Below are 23,277 nucleotides of genomic sequence, written 5' to 3'. Positions count from 1 at the left end.
GGTACAGTGGTTTAATCGGGACTCTTGTGACATAGAATCATAGAGGTTGGAAGGGACCTCAGGAGGTCATCTAGTCCAACCCCCTGCTCAAAGCAGGACATGACTTCATAACTCATGTTTTCACCACTCATGAGTGTATGATCATTTGAAATTCATTTAGGTCAAATCTTTGTAGCACACCATACTGTATTCTCTCTCTCTCTCTGAGCCCAATTGCGCAGCCCTTACTTCTGCAGCTAAACACTCATCTAGGCAACCACTCCCTTTGAAGTCATTGAGTACTCACCTATGTGAGTAAAGTTTGCACAATTAGACCCTCCATATGTATTGTAGATATACAGATTGAATGATAGAATCATAGGGCCAGATCATCAGTTGACGTAAATTGAAATAACTTTTATCAAAACCAGTGGAGCTATGCTGATTTGCAGCAGCAGATCTGGTTCAGAGTTCAAATTAGAATGGTGGACTATGTTTATAAAATCTTACTAATTACAGTGAAAACTATAATGAAAATCAGAGGAGATATGTTATCAGTTTAAACAATCAAAAAAAATTACCCTATTGACCAATATCAATTGACATATTCTTAACAGCACTGCATCTTTTTATCCCAAGATATTGGATCATACAAATCCAGAAGAGAGATTAAAGACACCAAACAGCTTAACTCTTAATCAGTAATTGCTAACTAATGAGGGCTTAAAAACAACTAAACTAAGGACCTGCCCCTGATCAAATGAACCTTAGATGAGGGCAAGATGTGTGTGTGTTATTGAAAGAAAAAGCTGTCATTTTTACAATACATAAATTACATGGTAATAACTAAGTATATGGGGGCTGAAGTATACATTTGCATTCTTTCCATGATTTTCATAATCCATTCACCCTGAGGATTCAGTGTAAGTACTCTCAGGAGAATGGAAGGGCAGAGAGTTCATGTGAGTTTATAATGTTCTGTTGTTAAGCTTAGAGATAGGAACAGAAATCAACTATTTCCTTGGAGAGGTTTTTTCAATTAATCAAATGAAATATGTCTGTAATTTCTCAAGTGTTGAACACTATTCAATAAACTATGTGATGTCTTTAGGTTACAGAGAATGCTATATATCTCCTGCAAAGGCTAGAAAGCATAAAATGGTGGAATACAATGTAAGAAGGTATGTTGGCCCTTTACAGAAGACAACAGTACCACCGGTTCCTCATTTCATCTCAGAATGAAAGGAAAGAGAAAGGGTGATTTAGACCAATGCCAGCTGAGAAGAGGATGGGGAGAAAGGGAACAGGTCCTGTTTCTCAGGAAGAAAATAAACCAGGGATGCAGCAAGACCTGGAGTGGGGCTCTCCACCAGCAGAGCTGGGGAAGTAGCCCTGGAGAGTCTGTGGAAAGGGTCTGTGAAGAGACAGGAAACACAGGGAAGAATAAGTTGTCCAAGGCCTGTTGAGGCAGGAGAGAAAATAACTTCCCATCCCTATGAGGGATAAGATTTTCAGTAGTCAGAGACTGCTTGTGAATTCTGCACTAAAGGTATGAAGATTCAGATATGTGACAAAGCAAGTGAAAGAAAGGGCTGGGGCAATGCAGTAACAGAGTGGGCTGGAGGTCTGATGTTAGCACCTGCCTTTGTTTAGGGACCCCGGGCTGGATTTTGAAAGAAAGGGTGGAAGGAAGCCCTTTTCACTCCCCTGCGTTAAGGATGGAAGACCAAGGAAAAGACTGTTTAATCTGGGAAGGATGAAGAAGTTCCTTAGCCTGGGGAAGTCAGTCAATCATTGGTACCAGCCCTGCCTAAAAAGAGATGAATCCTGATACAAGAGATGGATCACTGAGCTCCTACACTAATAGGTGGCAAATGGCATGGCTCAAGGAGGGCCATATATGTGTGGTGTTTTGTGTTTGGATATTTGTTTACCCCAGAAGAGGAGAGCTTTTGCTTTGGTTGTAGAGCCAAAGTATCAACATCACCCAGCCAAATAGCCAGTGGGAGATCATCTTCAGGAAGAAAACTGAGGTAGTGACCTGTCCCCTGGGAGGTGAGAATACATTACTACAACAAATAAAATGCTGTATTTTCATTCAAGAAGAAGTAAAAATGCTCTAAGCTAAATATGCAGTTTATAAACCCTTTCTATTGAACATCCACCTGGAGACAGCATTTAATAAGTGTGGAATCCATAGCAAGTGCGGAAAAATTTTGAACACATCAAGGTTGGTAGTGCGTATCTGAGGAATAAAAGCGAAGTTGCTGAATATACTGTGCGAACTTGAGGTTACTAAGTGTTGCCTATCAGTTGTAAGCATGCTGTCATCAAATTGATGTCCACTGATCACAGAGGTTGCTGGACAGAGTCCTCCAGTGGAAACTTCACCAGAAAGTTGGTGTCACTTAAAGCTGTTGCTCCTTCTGCCATAGAAGAGAAATTGACATATTGACTGGCTCCTGTACATAATGGAGGACATGCAGCTGGAAATTGCTGACATGCATACAGTCTGCAGTTACTGAGGGATTGAAAAGTATTTAAGCATATTGTGAAGAATTATAAACTCTATTTAGTTTTTTACCTGTAGAGATTCCAGAGGATCAATTCCTGGCATCTTTTCCCTAAAACAAAGACTGCATGGGAACTTCCTACTTCTCAATTTCTGATGATTCTACAAGACTATACGTTACAGTATGTCTAGGAAAAAATATCTGGCAGTGCTTGCAAAGATTTTTAAATGATGTCGTCTAGTTGGTAAAAAGGAAATGAACGCCTCTGTGATGTGACTAGAGAATGAAAGATAGGAGTATAAAATAAGTGGTAAAATTAAAAGGAATATTACAATTGTGCTCATCAAACTGCATTGCTTGTCAGTTTATTTCTAGGTGCAGTTCATGGTATTGGTTTTAACATATAAAGCTCTTTCTGGTTTATATCTTACTAACCATTTTCTGTTCCACTGTTCTACCATAGCTGCTGAGATCAGCAGGGAATGCTCAACCTCTAAAATGAAAGTCTCATAGAATCATAGAATATTAGGGTTGGGAGGGACCTTAGGGAGATCATCTAGTCCCTGCTCCTGCTCAAAGCAGGACCAACCCCAACTAAATCATCCCATCCAGGGTTTTGTCAAGCCGGGCCTTAAAAACTTCTAAGGATAGCGATTCCACCACCTCCTTAGGTAACCCATTGCAGTGTTTCACCACACTCCTAGTGAAAAAGTTTTTCCTAATATCCAACCTAGACTTTATCCGCAGTAACTTGAGACCATTGCTTTCAACATTTGTACATCTGAGGATTCCCAGAGCAGGACCTTGACTCCAGATTGCTGATCCTCTGATGGCCAACAGAACCTGTGGTCTGCTTGTTTTGTTTTCAGCCCGTCAGGGAATGTTGCTAAGCCTGTTTATTTATCAAGGCTTTTCCTGAAGAGGTCTGTTGAGTAGGAGACTCTTAGTTGAGGTTTACGATGTATTTCGGTTCTATGTATGTGCTCATATGTGATTTGTAAGGGATGCAGATAGCTAAATCACACTCATATCTGATTTTTTTTATTACACAATTATTAGAAGTTACATACATGATTATCATCATGGAAAGAGATTAGAAACACTTCTCTGTTTTTGTCAATTGGTTTCTTTTTTGCAGTTGACAGCACTTTGTGTACAATCATTTTTGCTGCTTCCCTTTTATTCCTTTCTTGTTTACATGTGGGCTTTTCAGGGGGAAGTCAAATCTTTATAAAACAGGAAAACGTGATTATATAAACCCAAAATTGGCAGGGAACACTGAGGCAACTGTAATACCTAAATCTACTTTTAAACTCACTTTTTGAAATTGACTACATTTCAAATTGAACTTAGACTCCACGTTACTTGGTTCTCCCTATTCTTGGCTGTCATCCAGACTCTCTTGCTGTCTTAGTCCTCCCAAGCCTAGCATTACGTCTGGTCTCCATATCCTTGGTTCTCCCTGGCTAGAGAGGTCACTTGGCCCCTGGTTATGTGACATCATAGAAGAAGATCTTTGGTGAAGTCAGGGTTCCTTTAGTGAAAAAACAGGATCTTTGTGAAAGTGTTTCGCTGGTTGAAGGAGAAGGGGAGAAGCATAACCTCAGATCCTACTGCTCTCCTACAGCTTCCGTAAAAGAGGAGCCAACAACTAGAAGTGGACAAAACTTGGAATCTCCATTCTCTGGGAAATTCTGTCACTTCAAAATGTCCTTACACAAAACCACGATCTTGTTTATCCATTATCTGTTAAGGATTGTCTACGCATAATTTGTCTAAGACAAAACCATAAAAATAAAGGAAATGAAAAGTTAAAACATCTAATAGTACATCTCCTTCCTCCAACCAGAGACACAAAGCTCACCACTAGCACAGCCACCAAACAGTACACCACAGAAAAAGCAGTACAGCTTGAGCTCTATCCCAGTTGGGAAGCCAGTCTTCCAGTACCCCTTCTCCAAACTTGAGTATCTGCAGCGGTTTCCTAGAACTGTGCAAAATGGATGGTAAGGGATGTCTGGCGGGCTTGTGGCAGAAGAGACTGGGGACAAGGTATAATGGAAAATACACATGAAAAATATCTTACCATCTGCAACTGGTTTTGGCTGAGAACTCTTCAGACGCAGTGAAGGTCGGAAACGGGTTCGGTCATTGAAGCTCCAGCTCTTTTGCACTTTGGTTGGGCTGCCCTCTGCAGTAATGTCAGTACCTGGTGACCGTCGGTCTCCAACTGATGCCTGCCTACTCTTAATACTCTGCCCTCTTGGACTAGCCATCCGTACCCGCTCTTTAAAACTTAACTTCTGGCTGTGAAAGAGAAATATATATTATTTCATATTTAATTAATTTCCATTTCTTTTGTCATGTGATAGATATATTTATTTCCAGCAACTAAACTTAAGATAGCACAATGTAGATTTTTAACCAATGTTTCACTTTCATGGAATATATTCATTCATTGGGATAGCACTCATTTGAAATAAGTGTAATTCTATAGAGACATTATCACTGATTTCACACCTTACAGTAAAGATTAAAGCTATAATCAAAGTATATAGTAAATCTAATAAAATGTAATCCAATAATAATGGTTTAACTTTAAAGACATTCTTTTAAGGCTAGGATTTAAATTTTAGGCAATTATAAATATATTTCCATGTAAGACAGCCCAGCTCAGTGCATTTCTGATCATCTCTACAGATAAACAAGACAAATTGTTCTATTATTTCTGCATGCCATGTAGCTTTGTTTTTTAAATAGGCAAGATTAATGTTATTATGTTCGTGCATTTTCAAGACACGACATTTTCCAACATTTCATATTCATTATTAATGATCACATAAATTTAAAATTCTTTGTTACAGCATTCATTTGGACAAGACAAAAAGCAAAATGAACGAAACACCCCCAGAAATGTTATTGATGTGATGGCTGATTCACAAAAATGTGATATTATACTGTATGTTTAATAAAGTAATTTCCTGTCTTGGAGCTGGGAACTGATCAGCTGCAACAGCCACTAGTAGATTGGTACTTTAGGATTAGTCAACTGCAACTGGCCAAGCTAGGGATTGTGACTGGTTGATTTAAGGTGGCCAGTACATTGGGAGAACTACAGGAAAAAAAGTGCTTTTCTTCCTGCATCTGTGGCTTTTCCCTTCCATTTACCCATGTGCAGAGTTTTGGGAGCCCCTAATTTACAGAATGCACAATCCAACTTTGTTCACGTTTGTATGTGCTATGTAATGTGCTTGATTTGATCACTCTGGCTGTTTGCATGTAACACTTTTCTTTCTATCGCTCTATAAAAAAAATCTGAACTACTCATTGTCACTATTTTACATATGAGACACAGATGGGAAACTGAATGGAGGAAGCCACTTTGAACCTGTGTATGCAGTTGGGAGGCATGAAGATACGTTGTACCTACATGATTAAGTTCAATCATATTGTGCAAGGGGAAGATTTTCTTGTGCACTTGTTCCATTCTTGCCAAGAAGGGTTGACAGACAATTGTATTGTGGCTATGTAACAAATGTGGGAATTTTCTGTAATATTTTTATGAACAATATATGCATGTCCCCATCTGACTTTGTATTGTTACTCATCGGATACAGAGGGGTTAAATTGCTTCTCCTGCAATAAAGCAGGAAGTATGAGGTGTTTTGGGCCCTGTAGCTGCCTGGGGTAGTAGTAATGTGCTATCAGGAACTAGGCTGGAATCAATCTAGATGAATGGAAGATCCTCTAAAGGTCAGGAAATTTCAGCGACTAAAAATTAATTCCTAGCTGCATAGGTAGCTGAACACATGAACACAATCAGCATGGCTGTGTCTGGAGAACAAAGACACAAATGTGTCAGGTGTCTGTGTTAAGAAGAGCAGGGTTCACAGACACAGGGAAGCTCACTGGGGACTGAGAGACAAAAGGAACAGGGAGAGGAGACGGGAAGACCTCTTAGGGAAACAGGGCATGGCAAAAGCTTGTCTCCCTCCAGCCTGAACCCTCTCCTAAGTCCACCTCTCTCAGGCTCACTCCAGGACTTTCAGCCTTCATCTTCCAGGTGACTAATAAATCATTACTTTATTTTGAAAAGGTTGCCTGGTGCTGCTGCAGATATTTTACTGAAGAGCAATGTGCCCTGAAGTGGGGGAAAAGTATCTAGCAGGAGTGTGGCTTGGCTGGATTGCTTCAGGCAGCCATAGAAACAAAGACGGGTTGCTGGGGCTTGAAGGCCCAGTTTTGGAGTCGTGGAGGTCACAGGTCCGTTCCTGTGGAACAGTAGGGATCCTTGGGGTCCAGCACATAAAGGGGCACTCCCAGGAGACAGGTTAAAGGCTGAAGCATAGACCAGATCCTGGGAATCCATCACAGGCTACTCATGGGAGAGCGTCATGTGAATTTATTGGCTCTAGCACTAAGGAAATGACCCTCCACTGGCAATAAACCTTTTTGGGGAGCATGGCAAAGACTATCTGCTTGTTTCTATAACTGCTCATTAAATTGAGACACTGCCTCTGGTCCCTGCATTTTATTGAAAAATTAGTGTTTTCAACAGCCATGTATTCTGCAACTAAACATAAATACTTAAGTGTACTGTTCCACTATATTCTGAAAAGACAGCATTCTCATATGTAACTATATGAAATGCAGGGCCCAAGCATAATTTTTTCAGGCCCAATACAAATTTGTAACACAGGCCCCCTCCCACACACATACCCATGGCGGTTGCAGCCTGGGACTGGACCCCTAGGGCCTTCGAGTCCCGTTAAAGTGTACCCTTTTCCCCCTCTCTGTGCGGGCCCTGATGAAATGGAATCACATGAACTACTGAAGTTATGAAATTTTCAGATAATCTTTTTCCATGCACCATAATATGTCTCACTTTGAATACAAAACACAGCTGAGACTGGCCGAGAGGCAGGAGGCAGCAAGCAAAGCACATGCTGAGCAGCTTATAATGAAGTCAGTTTCAAGAATGCTATAAAATATCACATCAGTTGAAAGATCTTCATTAGACAAATATGGCTTTAAAGAATACCTGTTTCTATAATTTCTCAATCTAATCCCTTTTTCCCCCTGCCCAAAGTTAGCAATTGTTGAAACAAACATGGGATGATACTGGAAATGTCATCTCTTTCCATTGCAAAATAGGAATCACACCTGGAACACTAAATCCTGTAGTATATTGAATACAAAAGACCCTCAGAACCTATAATCTGAAAGAAAAGCAAGTTCTAAGGTTTGTTTTACTATAACAGTTACATTTCAAGCCTCAGCTGAACTCTCAGTAACTTGTTTGTCATCTGTTGTCATGAGAATGTAATCTCAGAGGCAGTCATTTAATAGTCACACTACAATGAATTCACACTAGTGTGCATGAATTACATAATGCAAGTCTATTTCTTATTACGGGTATTATCTCTGTACATGTGCTCCCCATAGACTGTATTTGCTCCATCCAGGGGTAAAAATTTTAAATTACTCAAGCATCAAATCAAATGATTATTTTCTAGAGAAATCCTATAAAGCAAAAGCTTTCTGGACATGTCGTTTTGTCCTACATTAATTAAAATGAATGGAAAACTGATAAAGTAGCCATAACAAGGACTGATAAGCATTATATTTTTTCTTTTATTACCCCAGTAACTGCAAGCAAAAAATGAAATTAGATGAAAAGTAGATATTACTTCTGCTAAATCAACTCATTTGTACTAATACAAATCTCTTTTCTCCCATCTTTTTAAAAGAGGTCATGGATGTAGTGCCTTAATGAATGCCATCCTGTTGATGTCCATTAGAGACAAATATGACATCATGAAAATGCATGGGGCAGACTGTGGGGCATGTGTGCACATGTTGTTGTGGACTGTCAGGTTCTGGGATTAATGCTTGAAGGCCCTCAGGCTCCCCTCAAGGATTCTTGTAACTCCACCATGAACGCTGACCACCTCAACAAAAGCTTTAAGGCACCAATTCAGGGAAGTGGATGGTTAAAAGTGCTTTCCTGAAGTGGCATGGTCTTCTGAACCAGGGACCAAATGTCCAGAATCTGAATGACCCCCACTATTCCCTACCCATTAGCAATTTTATTATTTTGGGGGGATGGCTCTGTTCTTCGTTGCTTATATTTTATCTCTCCAATCTTTTATTCCTTTCCATTTGTTGACTTTGACAATGGCCATCTTCTTGGACCCACTGTGATCTTTTCCCGACTGTTGTAGAAGTCTGTATGTTTTTATAGCTATAGTGCTGGAGCGTTAAAGTCTGTAAGAGTGGGGATCAGTTACAACTGGAACCTTTGGAATAAAGAGGAGGACTTCTCTTTAATTTTTGTGCTCTGAAAGCATGAGTTACAACATATCACCCATCAATCCCACTCCACACCCTGCTCAACATATGCATGAACTGTTCTCTTCCAGAGAGTTTTGTACTTCTTTTTATTTTCTGTCTTTCACTTACGAAGGAACTGCTGGTGGGAGACACTAGGGGTCACTGTGGCTTCACTGGAGCAACAGTGAGCAACATTCCCCACTGGACCAAATTACCTTAGGAGCCTGATTACACCAACAACTGGGGGCACATGACTCCTATTTAAAATCAACCTGAGTGTCTCACATGTATTTGATAATCCAACCCTAGAAGTTTAAGATGTAAGACACCTCCACCAGCCTCACGCTAGAAGTGCTAACCCAAGAATGATTATGTTATACCTTGTACTTTCTATGAGCAAAGGCAAGAATTACAAGGAAGTAATTTTATTTTAGACTTCAATATAGAAATGGAATTTAAAAACAAACATTTGAAGCTTTTTGTGAATTGTTTTGAAAAATAGTGCATTTATTTCAGATTAGTCTCTGCACAAATAGAAACTATATTTTATATATAATTTCATTAAAAAAACCTTTACAAAACTTGATGTAGCAAGTTTTTGGCATAGAGTAAAGGATTTTCCCCTGAGATCCACAAGCTAGGAATGATCATGTTTGGTAAGAGATAAGGAGGTCAACAGAATCCAGTTGAAGCAAACCATTGTTTTAGCATGCATTCCTCTACATTGTAGATAATGAACTGATTCAGGCATAGTCTCCAAGGGAATTCTTCTCAGTAACAACCATAAATTTTAGTTATTGAAATGACCTCGTGTGTGATACCTTAGTATTCCCCACTAATTAACATTTATTTGACATGGGAACACAACCTCCACTGTTGCAGTAATCCTCTTGGATTTAGGAAAATGTAGTTATCCAAATATCCAAGAACTGTTTTAGCTCTTTATAGGATCAAGCATTCCAAAAATTCAAGTCTCAGGAGGAAGAGGGTATCTAGGCTTATACAAGCCAATGCGTGCTGCACACTGCAGTTGTCCAATTGCATGAATTTTGAGGTGCTGATAAACAATACTATAATGTACAACACTTTATCGCCATTGTATTAATACAGCACTGCAGGCAACAAGCAACAGGGAAAATTACAAGCATTTAAAAAAAAATCAAGAAAGGACCCTAGGAGAAGTAAGAAATTGTAAAGCACTAAGAAGGGGAAGTAAACTAATCATGCACCTGATGTTAGTGGCATTCTCAAATATGTGAATAGACAGGATGCTGGATACCTATGTTTCCGAGAGCTGTACATCCTGAAGAGCTTCTGTTTATTACTACAGAGCTTACTAGGAGTGAGGGGAAATAGAGGATTGTATTACTAAGCATTCCACTACTAGGAAAGGAGTTAGGTTTTCCATATAAGCCAAGACAGGTTTCAGATCACTGGCAATTCTTTTATCACAATAGTGGAGGCAAAGATAATAAACAAGGCAATCATTTAATTTAAATCTCCTATGAGAAACAAATACGATATGTATATGGAGATTCCAAAATATAACACATTTGAAAGAACCAATTAAAAAGATGGTAGCAATAATAGGTCTTTTCTTGAACTCTTATGCAGGCAAAACTTCCATTGACTGTAATAGAGAGTATTGCCAGCATAATGAATGCAGGATCAGGCCTACTATTTAGTACTTCTATTTAAAATTATAATGAAAGCTTACACTACTAAGGTGAAATTTACTTTCTTACAGAGAGAATCAGTACAAGGCTGATAGACAACTTGAGGCCGTGCAAAGTCCAAATAAAGAGCTGAAGTGAAAAGTTCTGCACTGACCTTGTGCTGGTCCTCTGCACAAGGATGAATTTTACTCATGATAAATAAATACACAGAAATTGTATATTCTATTTGTTAAATTATATATTTATATTTGGATACAGTGTATAGGAATTCAGATTTAAAATGGCTTGCAGAACTCTAACACATTTACAGAATAATCTATTTTACACCAAAGAAAATACTATAAAAAGATTGTCTAACTTTATAAAAAGATAAAAAATAAAACAGCACTTAATATTTAGAAATACTAAATATAGCCTGTTGTGCATTTCCTTAGCAAAATTAATGTTCATACAGTATATAGCTCAAAGACTCAGTTCTATGCTCCAAACACTCAGTGACAACTTAGCCACACACTGAAAGGTTCTGGGTCCAAACAGGAGTTAATGAATGAAAAATCTATAGTATGTCCAAAATTCATTTTTATAGGTAAGAAATTAAAATAACCTTCAGATAAACTGATAAACATTTTCTGTTTGTTTTATTAAAACAGAATTAAGAAGAAAGAGCATGTTCACTAAGCAATCCAACGCAGTGTGAATACACACACATTTTAATGTAAAGACACTATTTAGTTCACACAGCATCACATGCAAATCACTCAGCATCACAGTAAAAAGAAGTTGACTAGAAGACAGTTAACTCTAGAAAGGGCATTGCAGCACATTGCATTTACCTATTTAATGCAAAAGACCACGTACATTACGTATTTCAACTGTCATAAACATACAGCCACACTACACTGTAAGAAATATTAACAGCCACTGACAACAACACAATACTTCACTTAAAAAGGCACTGAGTGGTCAGCAGGGTTTATACTAAAGCCCAAGATATCAGTTAAAAATTAAAAATGATTGATAATCTTTAACACTTTTCAACTGTATTATTTCCTTGAGAAAATTCAATGTTAACATACTACGGTGTAAAAGTTATTGCAAGGTCTTTTAATGATATGCAAAAAAAGTGCATTTTGATACCTATTCAATATACAACAATAACAGAAAATATTAGTTGAGATCTTCAAAGGGGATGTGGCCATACATCATCTATTGTATTAATTCAATGAAAAAATCATTGAAGATATATGATTAAATCCCCTAGACTATAAAACTATTACACATTATCTTTATCATGGGATATATGATCATCTTTATGTTCAGGGACTTTTATGTGTAACTTCTATTTATAGCAAAGGGAACTGTGTGTATAAAAACGCTCACCTGTCAAGGTGGGACTAATTTGCTCCTCTTTTGTCTAAAATCATTCTTTTTGAGAAAATAATGTAAGGGGAAAAGTAATGACCAACCACAGCTACAAACATCTTTTTATAAAACCTGAAATCAGTTTTTGGGCACTGTTGCTAAAAGAAAAATAAGTATGAATAATGTTTGCAAAGTTTTGATCATGTTACGCAGTTCAGTGCAATTTAACAAGTAGCATAAATTGCTAGTGGGCTCAATTTCATATTTACATATGAAAAGACAAGTTTGATAACACTATCAAGCCAGTTATGTGGGAAAGAGACTAAATAAATTGGATGTTATGGATATCTTAGAATGAATCTAGTAACCTCAAGATGTAGGTGTGTAACATTAATAGGAGTTATATGCACATCAAGAGAAAAATCAGAAAACTGTAGATTCAAAAGCAAGAAGGAAAAGCTGCAAGTTGCAGGGCCACTAGAGAGATGGCAAGCCCATGTAAACAAGTTCACCTCACTTTGATGTTTTAGACTGTTGGAATGTCCAAACTCCTCAAATGGGGCTCCACAGCCTACAAGTGTTACAGGACTGTAATATGTCCCACATGCACCTGCACTTGGGGGCAGGTTTGGCTCTGGACCATATTTTATTTCTTTTAAAAAAAATGTTTTCGGGTGTCATGCAGATAGTGAGATAAGCTCCACCATTCCTTCCTTGATCACTTTTGTGCTGGAGAATTGACTTCTTTATACCCCATTTCTAGTTTTTGGGGTAGGGTAGTTACTCTTCCAGCCACCTGATCTTTTTCTGACTCTGCTCTCTGGATCTGAGCTGCCAGTAAGGAGAAGACCAGAATTTACAGGTTATGTCTGCTATGTCACCTGACTGACATACAGTTGTGTCAGGGAAGATTCCTCCTTTGTGTTAGAATGATGATGGAGTCTCTGAAATTGGGAGGCCAGATTCAAAGACACAACCACAGCCTCCACCAAAATCAATGGGCATTGTGCCCATCTATCTTATGGCAGAATCTAGCTCGCAGACTCTGAACTGGAGAGGATGCCTAAATCATTCTGCAGTCACCAAATCTGGGATCTCCCCTCAGAATAGGGGTATGCTCTGTGGCTCTGAAGATTAGTAGTCCCCTAGATTTTCCCATGAGAAAACAGACAAGGAGGCAAATTTCTGCTAAATTATGGTGCTAATATACGAGAAATAAAAATGAGATTTCAGCTAATATAGTAATAAAAGTTTACAAAAGTTATTTTCCAACTATTACAACTCTGTGTTAGCCAACCTATTTGGAATCTGCTGTACACAAGACATTCAAAACACCTTTATAAAATTTGAAGATTTAAAAATACATAACAAATAGAAAAACTACAAACCTGCTAGAAGTTTCCCCTTGTTCTTTCCTTCAGGTGTCAGAGTATGGGGGGAAAAACAAATTTGTTATGCAGATAGCAATTGTTAATACTCAGTTACAGATGGTGTTAGATAAATGTTAAATTGTAAATGGATGTGTTAATTAAATTAATGTGAAACACACAGGTTATAGTGCAAGCACAAAACATTCAAGCAACATTCAGAACTACAATATTTCTGAAAAATAATCTCAGTCACCTTAATACATGCATAACGTGCTTAATACATACCACTGCAGACTGAGCTGGCAAAGCACTTACTTAGGCAAAATGCATTGGTGACACATACATAACAGAAAGCTGTAGACTTTTTATTTGATAAAATTATCTGTAGTAATGAAATGTTTGATTTAATTAGGACTTGGATATCTCAGCAATGGGTTTATTTAAAATCATGATTATGCTTTATTTTTCTTGGGCTATAATTGTTTTCTAGACTATTTCAGACAGGATATAGATTATTTATACAGCTTCATATTAACTAATTTATGCAAAAGTTGCCCTATACCTGAATATCTATTTGTCTCAAACAATATTTCACATTTATTAAAATCAATATTTCTGAACTCTGTGTTAAGTTTTAATCTGAAAGCTACTTTTAGTTTGAAGCATTCAGGATGAATACTTGAGGTAATGGATCACTTATGGCTCTGTCCTGCTCAACTCTTTGAAATTCACAGATCAGCTTTCTGTAGTCAGCCAACCCTTTTTGGCTAAATGTATCTGGCATGTAATCTTCTCTTTACTGCTGTGTGGGTGTTCATTGCACAAGTTTGAGATGAACAGCTAGTCTCTTGCACTGACCATAACAACAATACTACTATTACTTAGGACTTCTATTGCATCTTTCATGCAAGGCTGCCATTGTTTTCCTTTCAAAGCTGTACTTAGTATCCTCCATTCCAAGATATATATCCCACACTTGGGGCATTTGGCATATTGCTTTGTGTTAAATTTTTCAGATCTGCTGAACAATCTTGAACCAATTTTAAAAGGTGAATTTCTGCCAAAGTACTGAGAATTTCATCCAGGTTGTGATATCAATGTACTCCCTATTGGCCAAATTCTGACATCAGAGGTACGTGGTTTTAGTCCACTGATTACATGTGCGTATATCCAAGGACATAATATCCCCTAAGGAAACCCTTATTGTACCTGAAGTTATGACTATGAGCTGCATTCCCTAAGAGATGGAATGTCAAAGTTCTTTGCCACTTGGCAAGCAGGGATGTTTCTAAAGTCTCATAATGCAACGTAGAAAAATACTGCCCTTAAGAATAAAAGAGCAGTCTCTGAATTAATTATATTGCCTATGCTCCCCTATAGAAGATTTGCCACTGGAAAAATAAACATGCTGATTTCAAAAGAATAATAAGGATAACAAAGTGAAATTCAAACTTCTGTTCAAAGTAGTGTAATTTATTTATGTAAAAAGCAATGTAAGTAGAGAAAAAGGCAACGCTTGTATTGGATAAATGATTACATGTGCTTCCAAATAAATCTGCTTCTGGTCTAAAAAATTCTATGGGCCTGATCTGCAGCTGATATGACACAGCTCCATTGACTTAAGTGGAGCTAAACTGATTTACACCAGGTGAGGAGCTGGCCCAGGATCTTAAGTTCCAAGATCCAGGGTAGTTGATTATTATTCAGTCAGTCACTAAGCACCATTCGTTGAGCTATGAAGAAAAGATTTTCTGTGGAAACCAATAGGTCTGAGCACTAAAAATACTAACATGTCTTTACTACAGTAAGTAGGATGAATTAGTCCAACTTGGACATGAAGACTGTGATTATTAATGTGTATTGATTATAGTTAAAACATAACTGGTAGAATGCCTGGATACTAGTAACATATTAACCTTGAATATGAGGGTTTGGGAGAAAATGCTTCTACTATGTTAGTGCAGTAATATTTCATAGGTAAATGGAAATGGATTCAAATTTATCCCCACTAGTTTGGAGCCTCTAGAATACTGGCCCGATTTGTTAGTTGAGCTTTAATGAAAGGAATTAAAAAGAGAAAGAGAGAGAGAGAACGAGACAAACCAAACAGAAATATTCATTTTCTATAAGCTTCAACAGACATCAAGAACAGCACCAGCTGCCATATTTGTACCTACTTTGTAGGGCTGCAGGTATGCAAGGCCTTCAAATGAGGCTTCCAGGTAGCAATGGAAACCGATTTCTCATCAGCCGCATAACTACGCCATACACACTACGTGCAGGATATATGATAAAAAGAAAAACAAGGCAAGAGGGAGCAGGGGATGAAACAAAAATTGAAAAGCAGATTAGTAAACCAATACAAGTCATGGCTTTTTTTTATCATTCATAGCACTGATACATGCCTGAGGGGTGGAAGAATACTTTCATAATATCGCCAGGTGGCTGTCAGGTTTGTTCGGCTGGAATCAGTGGAATAAAACCGCCAAGCAGCCTGGTATGAGGAAACAATAGAAAAGCACAAAGGAACCAACAATATGTGAAATGAAAATGCCACCATATTGATTATGGAAAGTCTGGCCTTTGTTCAAACCAAGAACATTACCTGGTAGGCTGGCTAAATAAACATTGATACGAATACAATCTAGCAAATATTGCTAATCAGGACATGGTAAAATATGTCTAATAATTTCTGGGTAAACATCACAATACAATTGTAAACAAAAGGAGCATGGTAAGCAGTGTAAAAATCCCACAGGAGAAACTTAACATAAAGCTGCAGACTGAAGTAAAAAGGGTATCATAATTAGAGCTCAGCAAATAAATATTTTTTTGGTTTGGGGCCAAATTGAAAAATCAGAAAGAAAAAAAAATTGTTCCAGGTTTAAAAATTCATGCAGTTGTTTCAGGAAGAAAGTTGGTTTGGTTTGGTTTTGGGTGGTTTTTTACCCTTTTCATTTTTTTTTTAAACAAACAGAAATGAAACCTTGTTTAAAAATGAAAAGTCAAAATGTTTTGTTTTGAAAATGTAAATTGAACTATTTAGACTTTCCAATATTTTTCACTCATTCTCCTTGGTTTGGGGATTTTTGACTATTTAAAGCTATGAAACGAATAATTTGAAGAGTGGGAAGCAAATACACTGTATCAAAAGTATTTTCAATTCTTAAATTTATAATTGGACAAAAATGGTGAACCAGATCCTCAGCTAGCGTAAATTGGTGTAGTTAAATTGTAGTTACATTGGCTTCATCAATTTACAGAAGCTGAGGATCTAGCCAGTTAGGTTAAAAGGTTTCCTGAATATTGTTCCACTATTTCCAATATGTACTGTCATGCCATACTAATATGAGCCAGGTCTCCACTGACTCAGTGGAGAGACACCAATTTATACCAGCTTAGGATCTCGGTTACATATATCTATGGTCTTTTCAATGTGCTCTGCCTGGACATATTTAGTACCAACTGGAGTGGAAGAATAGAAATATTAAGCCTGATTCTCCACTGTAAAATCCCATCTAGTGATTTACATCTGTGTGAAGAGAATGCAAAGTAGGTGTAACATGCTACCATTCTCATTTGGTAACATTTTGCATCTGCTTTGCATATGTGTAAATTTCTACTTTGGGGCATGACAGTGGAGTATCAGAATGTTGCATTGCTCTATGCTATCAGTGCCATCACACTTGAAAAATCAGGGCTCTCAAGACCAGCAGTAGATTTTGCAGCTATTCAGTTGCAAATGTGCATTTTTTTATTGCTACTGAATGTGTGAAAAAATAAATAAAGCTTTTGAATACCTTATCATCATGTTTATCCCAGAATTATTCATAGGTTCATAGAGTTAAAGGCCAGAAGAGACCATTAAATCATCTATTCTGACCTGCTGTATAACACAAGTCATTAAATTTCACCCAGTTAGTTACCTGTGTTGCACCTACTAACTTCTGTTTGACTAAAGTACATCTTTCAGAAAGGCATTCACTCTTGATTTGAAGACAGACTCACCTTGGTAGTTTTTCCGATAGTTAATCACCCTCACTATTAAAAATTTGTGGCTAATTTCTAATCTGAATTTGTTTGGCTTCAGCTTCAGGGCATTGATTCTTGCAATGCCTTTCTCCACCTAGATTAGAGCTCTTTAGTACCCAGTGTTTTCTCCCCAGGAAGTTACTGAGGGTATGTCTATACTGATGGCGGCAAAGTCGCTACTGTCAGATCCATCTTTCTGGATCGATTGAGCAGTCAATCAATCAGGAAGTCGACGCAGTAAATCCACCGCCTCAAGTGGCGTATCGCTGCGTCGACGGGAATATGGTTCCCGTCGGTGCAGTGCGGTGAAGACAGTGCACAGAAGGGAAGCCCAGCAGTCTACGGGAGTTACGCAAGCTACTCTGCGTAGCTTGCGTAACTCCTGTCGACTGCCACCAAATTTTCAGGTAAATGTAGACCAGGGCTTAGATGCTGCAATAAAGTAACCTCTCAGTCTTCTTTTAGATAAGCTAAACTGATTGAATCTCTCACTGTAAAGCATTTTCTCCAGTGCTTGAATAAATGTGTGGCTCTTTTCTTCACCCACTGCAAATTTATCAGTATCCTTGTTAAAATATGGACACCAGGACTGGATGCATTATTCCACTTCCATTCTCACCAGTGCTGTATTCAGAGGTAAAATCACCTTCCTACACCTACTCTCTACTCCCCTGTCTATACATACAAGGATTGCATTATCCTCTTTTGCCACAGCATCACACTGGGATCTTGTGTAGGGTTATTTGTTCACTTAGTCCTTTTCAGAGTCATTGTTTTCCAGGATTCAATCCCCATTCTACAGGTATGAATATTTGCATTTGGCTGTATTAAAATACATTTTGTTTGAATGGGCCCATTTTACCAAAAAAATCCAGATTACACTATATGACTTCCTCTTCCTCATCAATATTTACCACTCTGCCAATCTTTGGTGTTATCCACTAATCTTATCTGCAGTAATTTTATATTTACATCCAGATCATTGCTGAAAACGTTGAATAGTGTCAGGCGTAGTATTAATCTCTGTGGAACTGCTCTAGGAACATCCCCATTCAGTGCAATTCCCCATTGACAAGTGCTTTTTGAGATGTTAGCCAATACTTAATCCATTTGATGGGTGCTTTACTGACACTGTTTAGTGCTAATCTTTTAATTAGAATATCATTGTGTTAGGAGCAGGAGATCTAGAACCGGAGTCTGCAGGTTCCCTGGGAAGCGACTGCCCCCAAGCCACCACCTAGCAATTCTGGCAGCAGAAATACTTGGCTGGCCGTGAGTCACAGACACCCACCCACACCACAGGACATGCTACCCCTGCAGGGCTCAATTGACAGGACATTCCTGGTTGGTCCAGATGGTCCTGATTGGTCTAGTCTAGAAGGTTACAGGAAGTTTGTCTGTGCAAGTAGGTGGAACCCCAGCTAGCTGCTGCCTCAGACCCAGCTTCCTTGTCCTGCTTCTGATCCCTGGCTCCTGATTTAGGCTTTTCCACCTGGCTCTGATACCCCATTTCTCTTGCGTTTTGTCTTTTGCTTCTGATCCTTGGTTCCCAGCCTCAGCCTTATCTCCTGGCATCTGCTCCTGGCTCCTGACTTGGCCTCAACTCCTGACTTTGACCCCTGGTTCCTGACACCAGATCGACCCACGACTTCAACTCCTGATGTTTGACTCTGGCTCTAGCTACTAGGTATGCCACCCACGACTCAGCCCAGACAGACAGTTTGCACAGACCACCTAAACCATCTCCTCCAACTCATTAGCGAGAGAAAGGAGGTGTTCCGGTGTCCAGTGAGTCCCGAGGAGCTCTGGATGTGCAGGAGCAGAACAATGAAATCCAGGTGGAAAAAATCAGGCCCTGTGGACTCAAGTGGTGCAGCTGATGGTAAAAAAAATCTTATTTTGTGACCAGGTGGCCCATTTGCAAGCAGGAAATGCCATGCTCCAAGCTCAGGTGCTGCTCCACCCCCAGAACAAGGCCTCACTGTGCCTTTGCCCGAACGGTTTGACAGGGATTAGCAGAAGTTCAGAGGCTTCTGAAACCTATGCCGCCTGCTTTTTATGCTCCGTCCTCTGATTTACCCCATCGAACAGGCCACAGTAGGTATGGTGATAAAACTGCTGTTGGGAGAGGCCTTAGATTGGGCCTCTTCCTTAGTGGAGCAGGGCAGTGAAGTGCTGACCAATTGGAACATCTTGCTCCATCATTTTTGTCGACCCCACTGCACCCACATGGCTGAGGCTCCTGTTTGGAAACTCCAGCAAGAACAGGGCCGACCACACATATGCCACTCAGATCTGTAGACTTATTACAGATACCAAATGGAAGGAGATAGCCCAGCTGAGCCAGTTCAGGTCAAAGATGAGTGGCACCAGAAAAGGCCCTCATGGGCTTCACCACTTTCATACATAGCGTGACCTATTCGCATTGATAATTGGCTGTGTGAGTACAAAGAAGACAAGAGAGGGACCACATTGCCACCACCTCAAGCCTGTCAGGGACACGTCTTGGGCTGCCAAGACTCTTGCCACACTTCTGTGTGCAAATTCAGCTGTACATTCCAGGCAAGGCCTGGAGAATTCCCCTACAGTGGCCCTCATTGACTCTGGGTGCCACTGACAGCTTCAGAGATGCAGAGATATCCCATACTCTGCAAATACCTAGCATGCAGAAACCCATGCCTGACCTTGTGGAGACAACAACTGGGACTCTCCTGTTCTCAGGACCAGTGACACAGGAGACCGCGCTGCTAGAAGCTGCAATACAGGGGCATCGAGAAGTGGTGTGGTTCAGGATAGTCCATTCCCTACATTTGCCTTTGATCCTCAGCATAAATTGGCTGGCATGTTGTGACCTGCGTATCTACCTGTGATGGGGTGGACTAGGTCTGGAGGCTCCCTGCTGCAGTCTTGTAGCCCTGCTGCATCCTGGCCCAGAAGAGGGCAATAGAGAGGTCCTCCAAGCTGCCTAGAGTAGCTGTGTGGGAAGCAACCAATCAGAGAGGCTTCATAGAGCAGCCAATCAGGGCTCAGAGCTTCAGGGCCAGAGTGAGATCAGCTCCTTGCTGGAGGTGGAAGAGTGTGGATGGTGTGCCTGGGCTGGCTGAGGGAGCTAGAAGACCTTGGACAAAGCAGTGCTGGCAGAGACCGGTGGGAGTGAGAAGGAGATCTGGGCTGGCGGCCGGGATACAAAGACAAAGTCCTGACGTAAGGGTGAAGCACATGCTGGGGCCACGGGAAAGTGGCTCGGGAAATTGTAGCAGCAACAGTTTAATTAAAGGGACACAGCAGATAGCTGCTATCTTTAGGGTCCCTGGGCTGAGACTCAGAGTAAAGGGCCTGGGTCCCACCCACAAGCCACTGAGAAAGTCTCCTGGACTTTAATGAACCTCAAAAGGGGAACTGAACTCTTTTAGTGGCCCGGCCAGAGAGCTAGGGCCTAGAGAAGACGAGAACATTGCCTCCAAGGAGGGAGCCTTGGAGTATAGCTCAATACCAGGGCCAAAGCCATTTTAAAGACTGCCTGACTGATTAAGGGCCTGAGCCCAGGGAAGCTACAGGGAAAGAAAGGACAACTGAGGGGTCCTGGGATAGGTCCCCCCATTGAACTGGTTCCCCAGAAGGGGTTTTTATTTCAGACAGACGGACTCTGTGTGACTCAGCCCTCCCACTGAAGACCCACCACAAACAGAGAGAGTGTGCTGGCAGGGGATGCTCGTGAGAGGTGAATGCGACCCCATTACAACCGTAAGAGAAAAAGATATAGACTTATCTGCCTGCAGTCTGAGGAAGAGATGCCTGTGCACTGCAGACCGCAAGACTCTGGATCCCTGGTCCCATTTCCAGACAATGGCAACCCCAGTGTTGGCCAGACTTTGCGCCAATAGCCATTGGCTAGAATATACACTCCCCAGAGATATCCTTCCATACCCCCAAAAATATCAGGAGCATGCCAACGTCTTCAAAAAGAGAAACATGGATACTCTGTGCCCACATCAAGAGTACGACTGTCTGATAGACCTGCAGCCAAAGTCCTGTATGGCCAGATCTATGTGATGTTCATTTCAGATCTGCCAGCTAATTAACCTGTTAAACTCTGCCTGCTGAGGTCACTCAAAATACACCGTTTTCCAATCTCCCTTTTGAAGCCATTCACAGAAAACCCATTTCTGGGCCAAATGCAACCACCTCTGTTACTTATCCATGTCCAAGGCCATGAAGAACACCTAGTCCAGACCATACTGGATTCCAGGATCAAGCAGGGTACCTTGTGGACAGCGAGGAGTATGGCCCCAAGGAGCAGTCCTGGGAACCAGCCCACCATGTAAAAGCCCTCAACTTTATCGAGGCTTTCCACAAAGGCAACCCAAAAAAGCCTGGACAAGTGATGCCACAGATTTGCCCCTGAGCAGGGGAGGTTATTTTAGGAGCAGCAGGTGTAGAACCCAGGTCTGCAGACTCTCTGAGCAGCAACCACTTCCTTGCTACCAGCTAAATGCTCTGGTAGTGAAAACACTCAGCAGATCATGAGCCTCAGGGATGCACAGACATCACAGGACATCCCCCCGCCCCCAGATGGCCTGATTGAAAGAACATTCCTGATTGGTCCAGACATACTGAATCCTCCCCAGGTTTAATTAGTAAGTTTGTCTGTGCAATTAAGTGGAATCCCAGCCAGCTGCTGCTATAGACCCTGCTTTCTCATCCTGCTTCCTGACTTGGCTTTACCTCCTGGCTCTGATACCAGGGTTATGGCTAGGCTTATCTTCTGCTTCTGACTTCTGGTTCCTGGTCTTGGCCTTGCCTCCTGTCACCGACTCCCAGCTCCTGACTTAGCCTCCACTCCTAACACTGATCCTTAGTCCCTAATCTTAGACTGAGCCCCCAACTCTGATTTCTGATGTCTGACCCTGGCTCTAGCCACTAGGCTGTCCATCCATGACTGGCCTTGACACATTGGTACTAAATCAAATGCCTTAAAAAGTCTAAGTATAGTACATCTATGCAGATACTTTGATCAACCAAATTTGTAATCTTGTCAAAGAATGCAATCAGAACGTATGTATTTTGGAGAGTTTTACTCATCCGACAGTAGATGCAAAAGGAATGATAAGGTACTTATTAATTCTAAGTCAATTAATAATTTATAAAGTGCCTGACCATGACAAAGTTACCGTTGTCATCTTCTTGAGCTTAGCAAAACAATGCTATATGAACTGTTCAGATTCTTTGTTTTCATTTGCCACACCAGTATGAAAAAGAGACACCTTATGGCAAATATTTAAAAGACCGTTTCCAAAACAAGTACATTAAGGTGATATTTGCATTTCAGTCCAGTACATCAAATACAATAAAGTTCAGTAGGAAACTGATTTCAGTCTCTTTTTTTCCTATGCTTAGAGCTAGAGACCTGCAGTATGAGAGTCATCAGCAAGAAATCCATTATGACAAAAAGTTAAGATAATTGTTCAAAATTACAGTTTAAATAAGTGGTTCTCAACCAGGGGTACATGTACCATGGGGGGTATGCAGAGGTCTTCCAGGAAACAAATTGACAGAGCCAGACGGGTACCCAGAAGTCACCTACTACAGGACAGACCCAACAAAGAAAACAACAGAATACCACTGGCCATCACCTATAGCCCCCAGCTAAAATCTCTCCAGCACATCATTAAGGATCTACAACCTATCCTAGCAGATGATCCCTCACTCGCTCAAGCTGTGGGAGTCAGACCTATCCTTGGTTACAGACAGCCCCCCAACCTGAAGCAAATACTCTCCAGCAACCGTACACCATACAAGAAGAATACTAACCCAGGAACCTATCCCTGCAACAAACCCCGCTGCCAGCTCTGCCCACACATTGACTCTAGTGACACCATTACAGGTCCTAACCACATCAGCCACACCATAAGGAGCTCATTCACTTGCACATCTATTAATGTACATTGGCCAAACCGGACGGTCACTACGCAAAAGAATAAATTGACACAAATCAGACATAAAGAATGGTAA

General features: G+C 40.3%; 1 protein-coding gene across 1 annotated transcript in view; it reads right to left on the bottom strand.

Moving 5' to 3' along the window:
* Positions 1–23,277, bottom strand: part of KCNQ5 (potassium voltage-gated channel subfamily Q member 5) — a 174,666-nt gene that overhangs the window by 28,152 nt on the left and 123,237 nt on the right. Inside the window, exons 10-12 of the mRNA XM_067532665.1 lie at positions 15,411–15,505; positions 13,252–13,278; positions 4,579–4,799 (exon numbers count right to left, since the gene is read on the bottom strand). Coding sequence (XP_067388766.1) covers positions 4,579–4,799; positions 13,252–13,278; positions 15,411–15,505 — 343 coding nt within the window. The remainder of the gene's footprint in view (positions 1–4,578; positions 4,800–13,251; positions 13,279–15,410; positions 15,506–23,277) is intronic.

Source organism: Emydura macquarii, unplaced genomic scaffold, assembly GCF_026122565.2.
Source record: "Emydura macquarii macquarii isolate MOO-44397 ecotype Brisbane River unplaced genomic scaffold, CSIRO-AGI_Emac_v2 contig_3295, whole genome shotgun sequence".
In the NCBI taxonomy this organism is placed as follows: Eukaryota; Metazoa; Chordata; order Testudines; family Chelidae; genus Emydura; species Emydura macquarii.
Note: the sequence above shows the minus strand (reverse complement) of the source record. Positions and strands in the feature narration are given on the sequence as shown.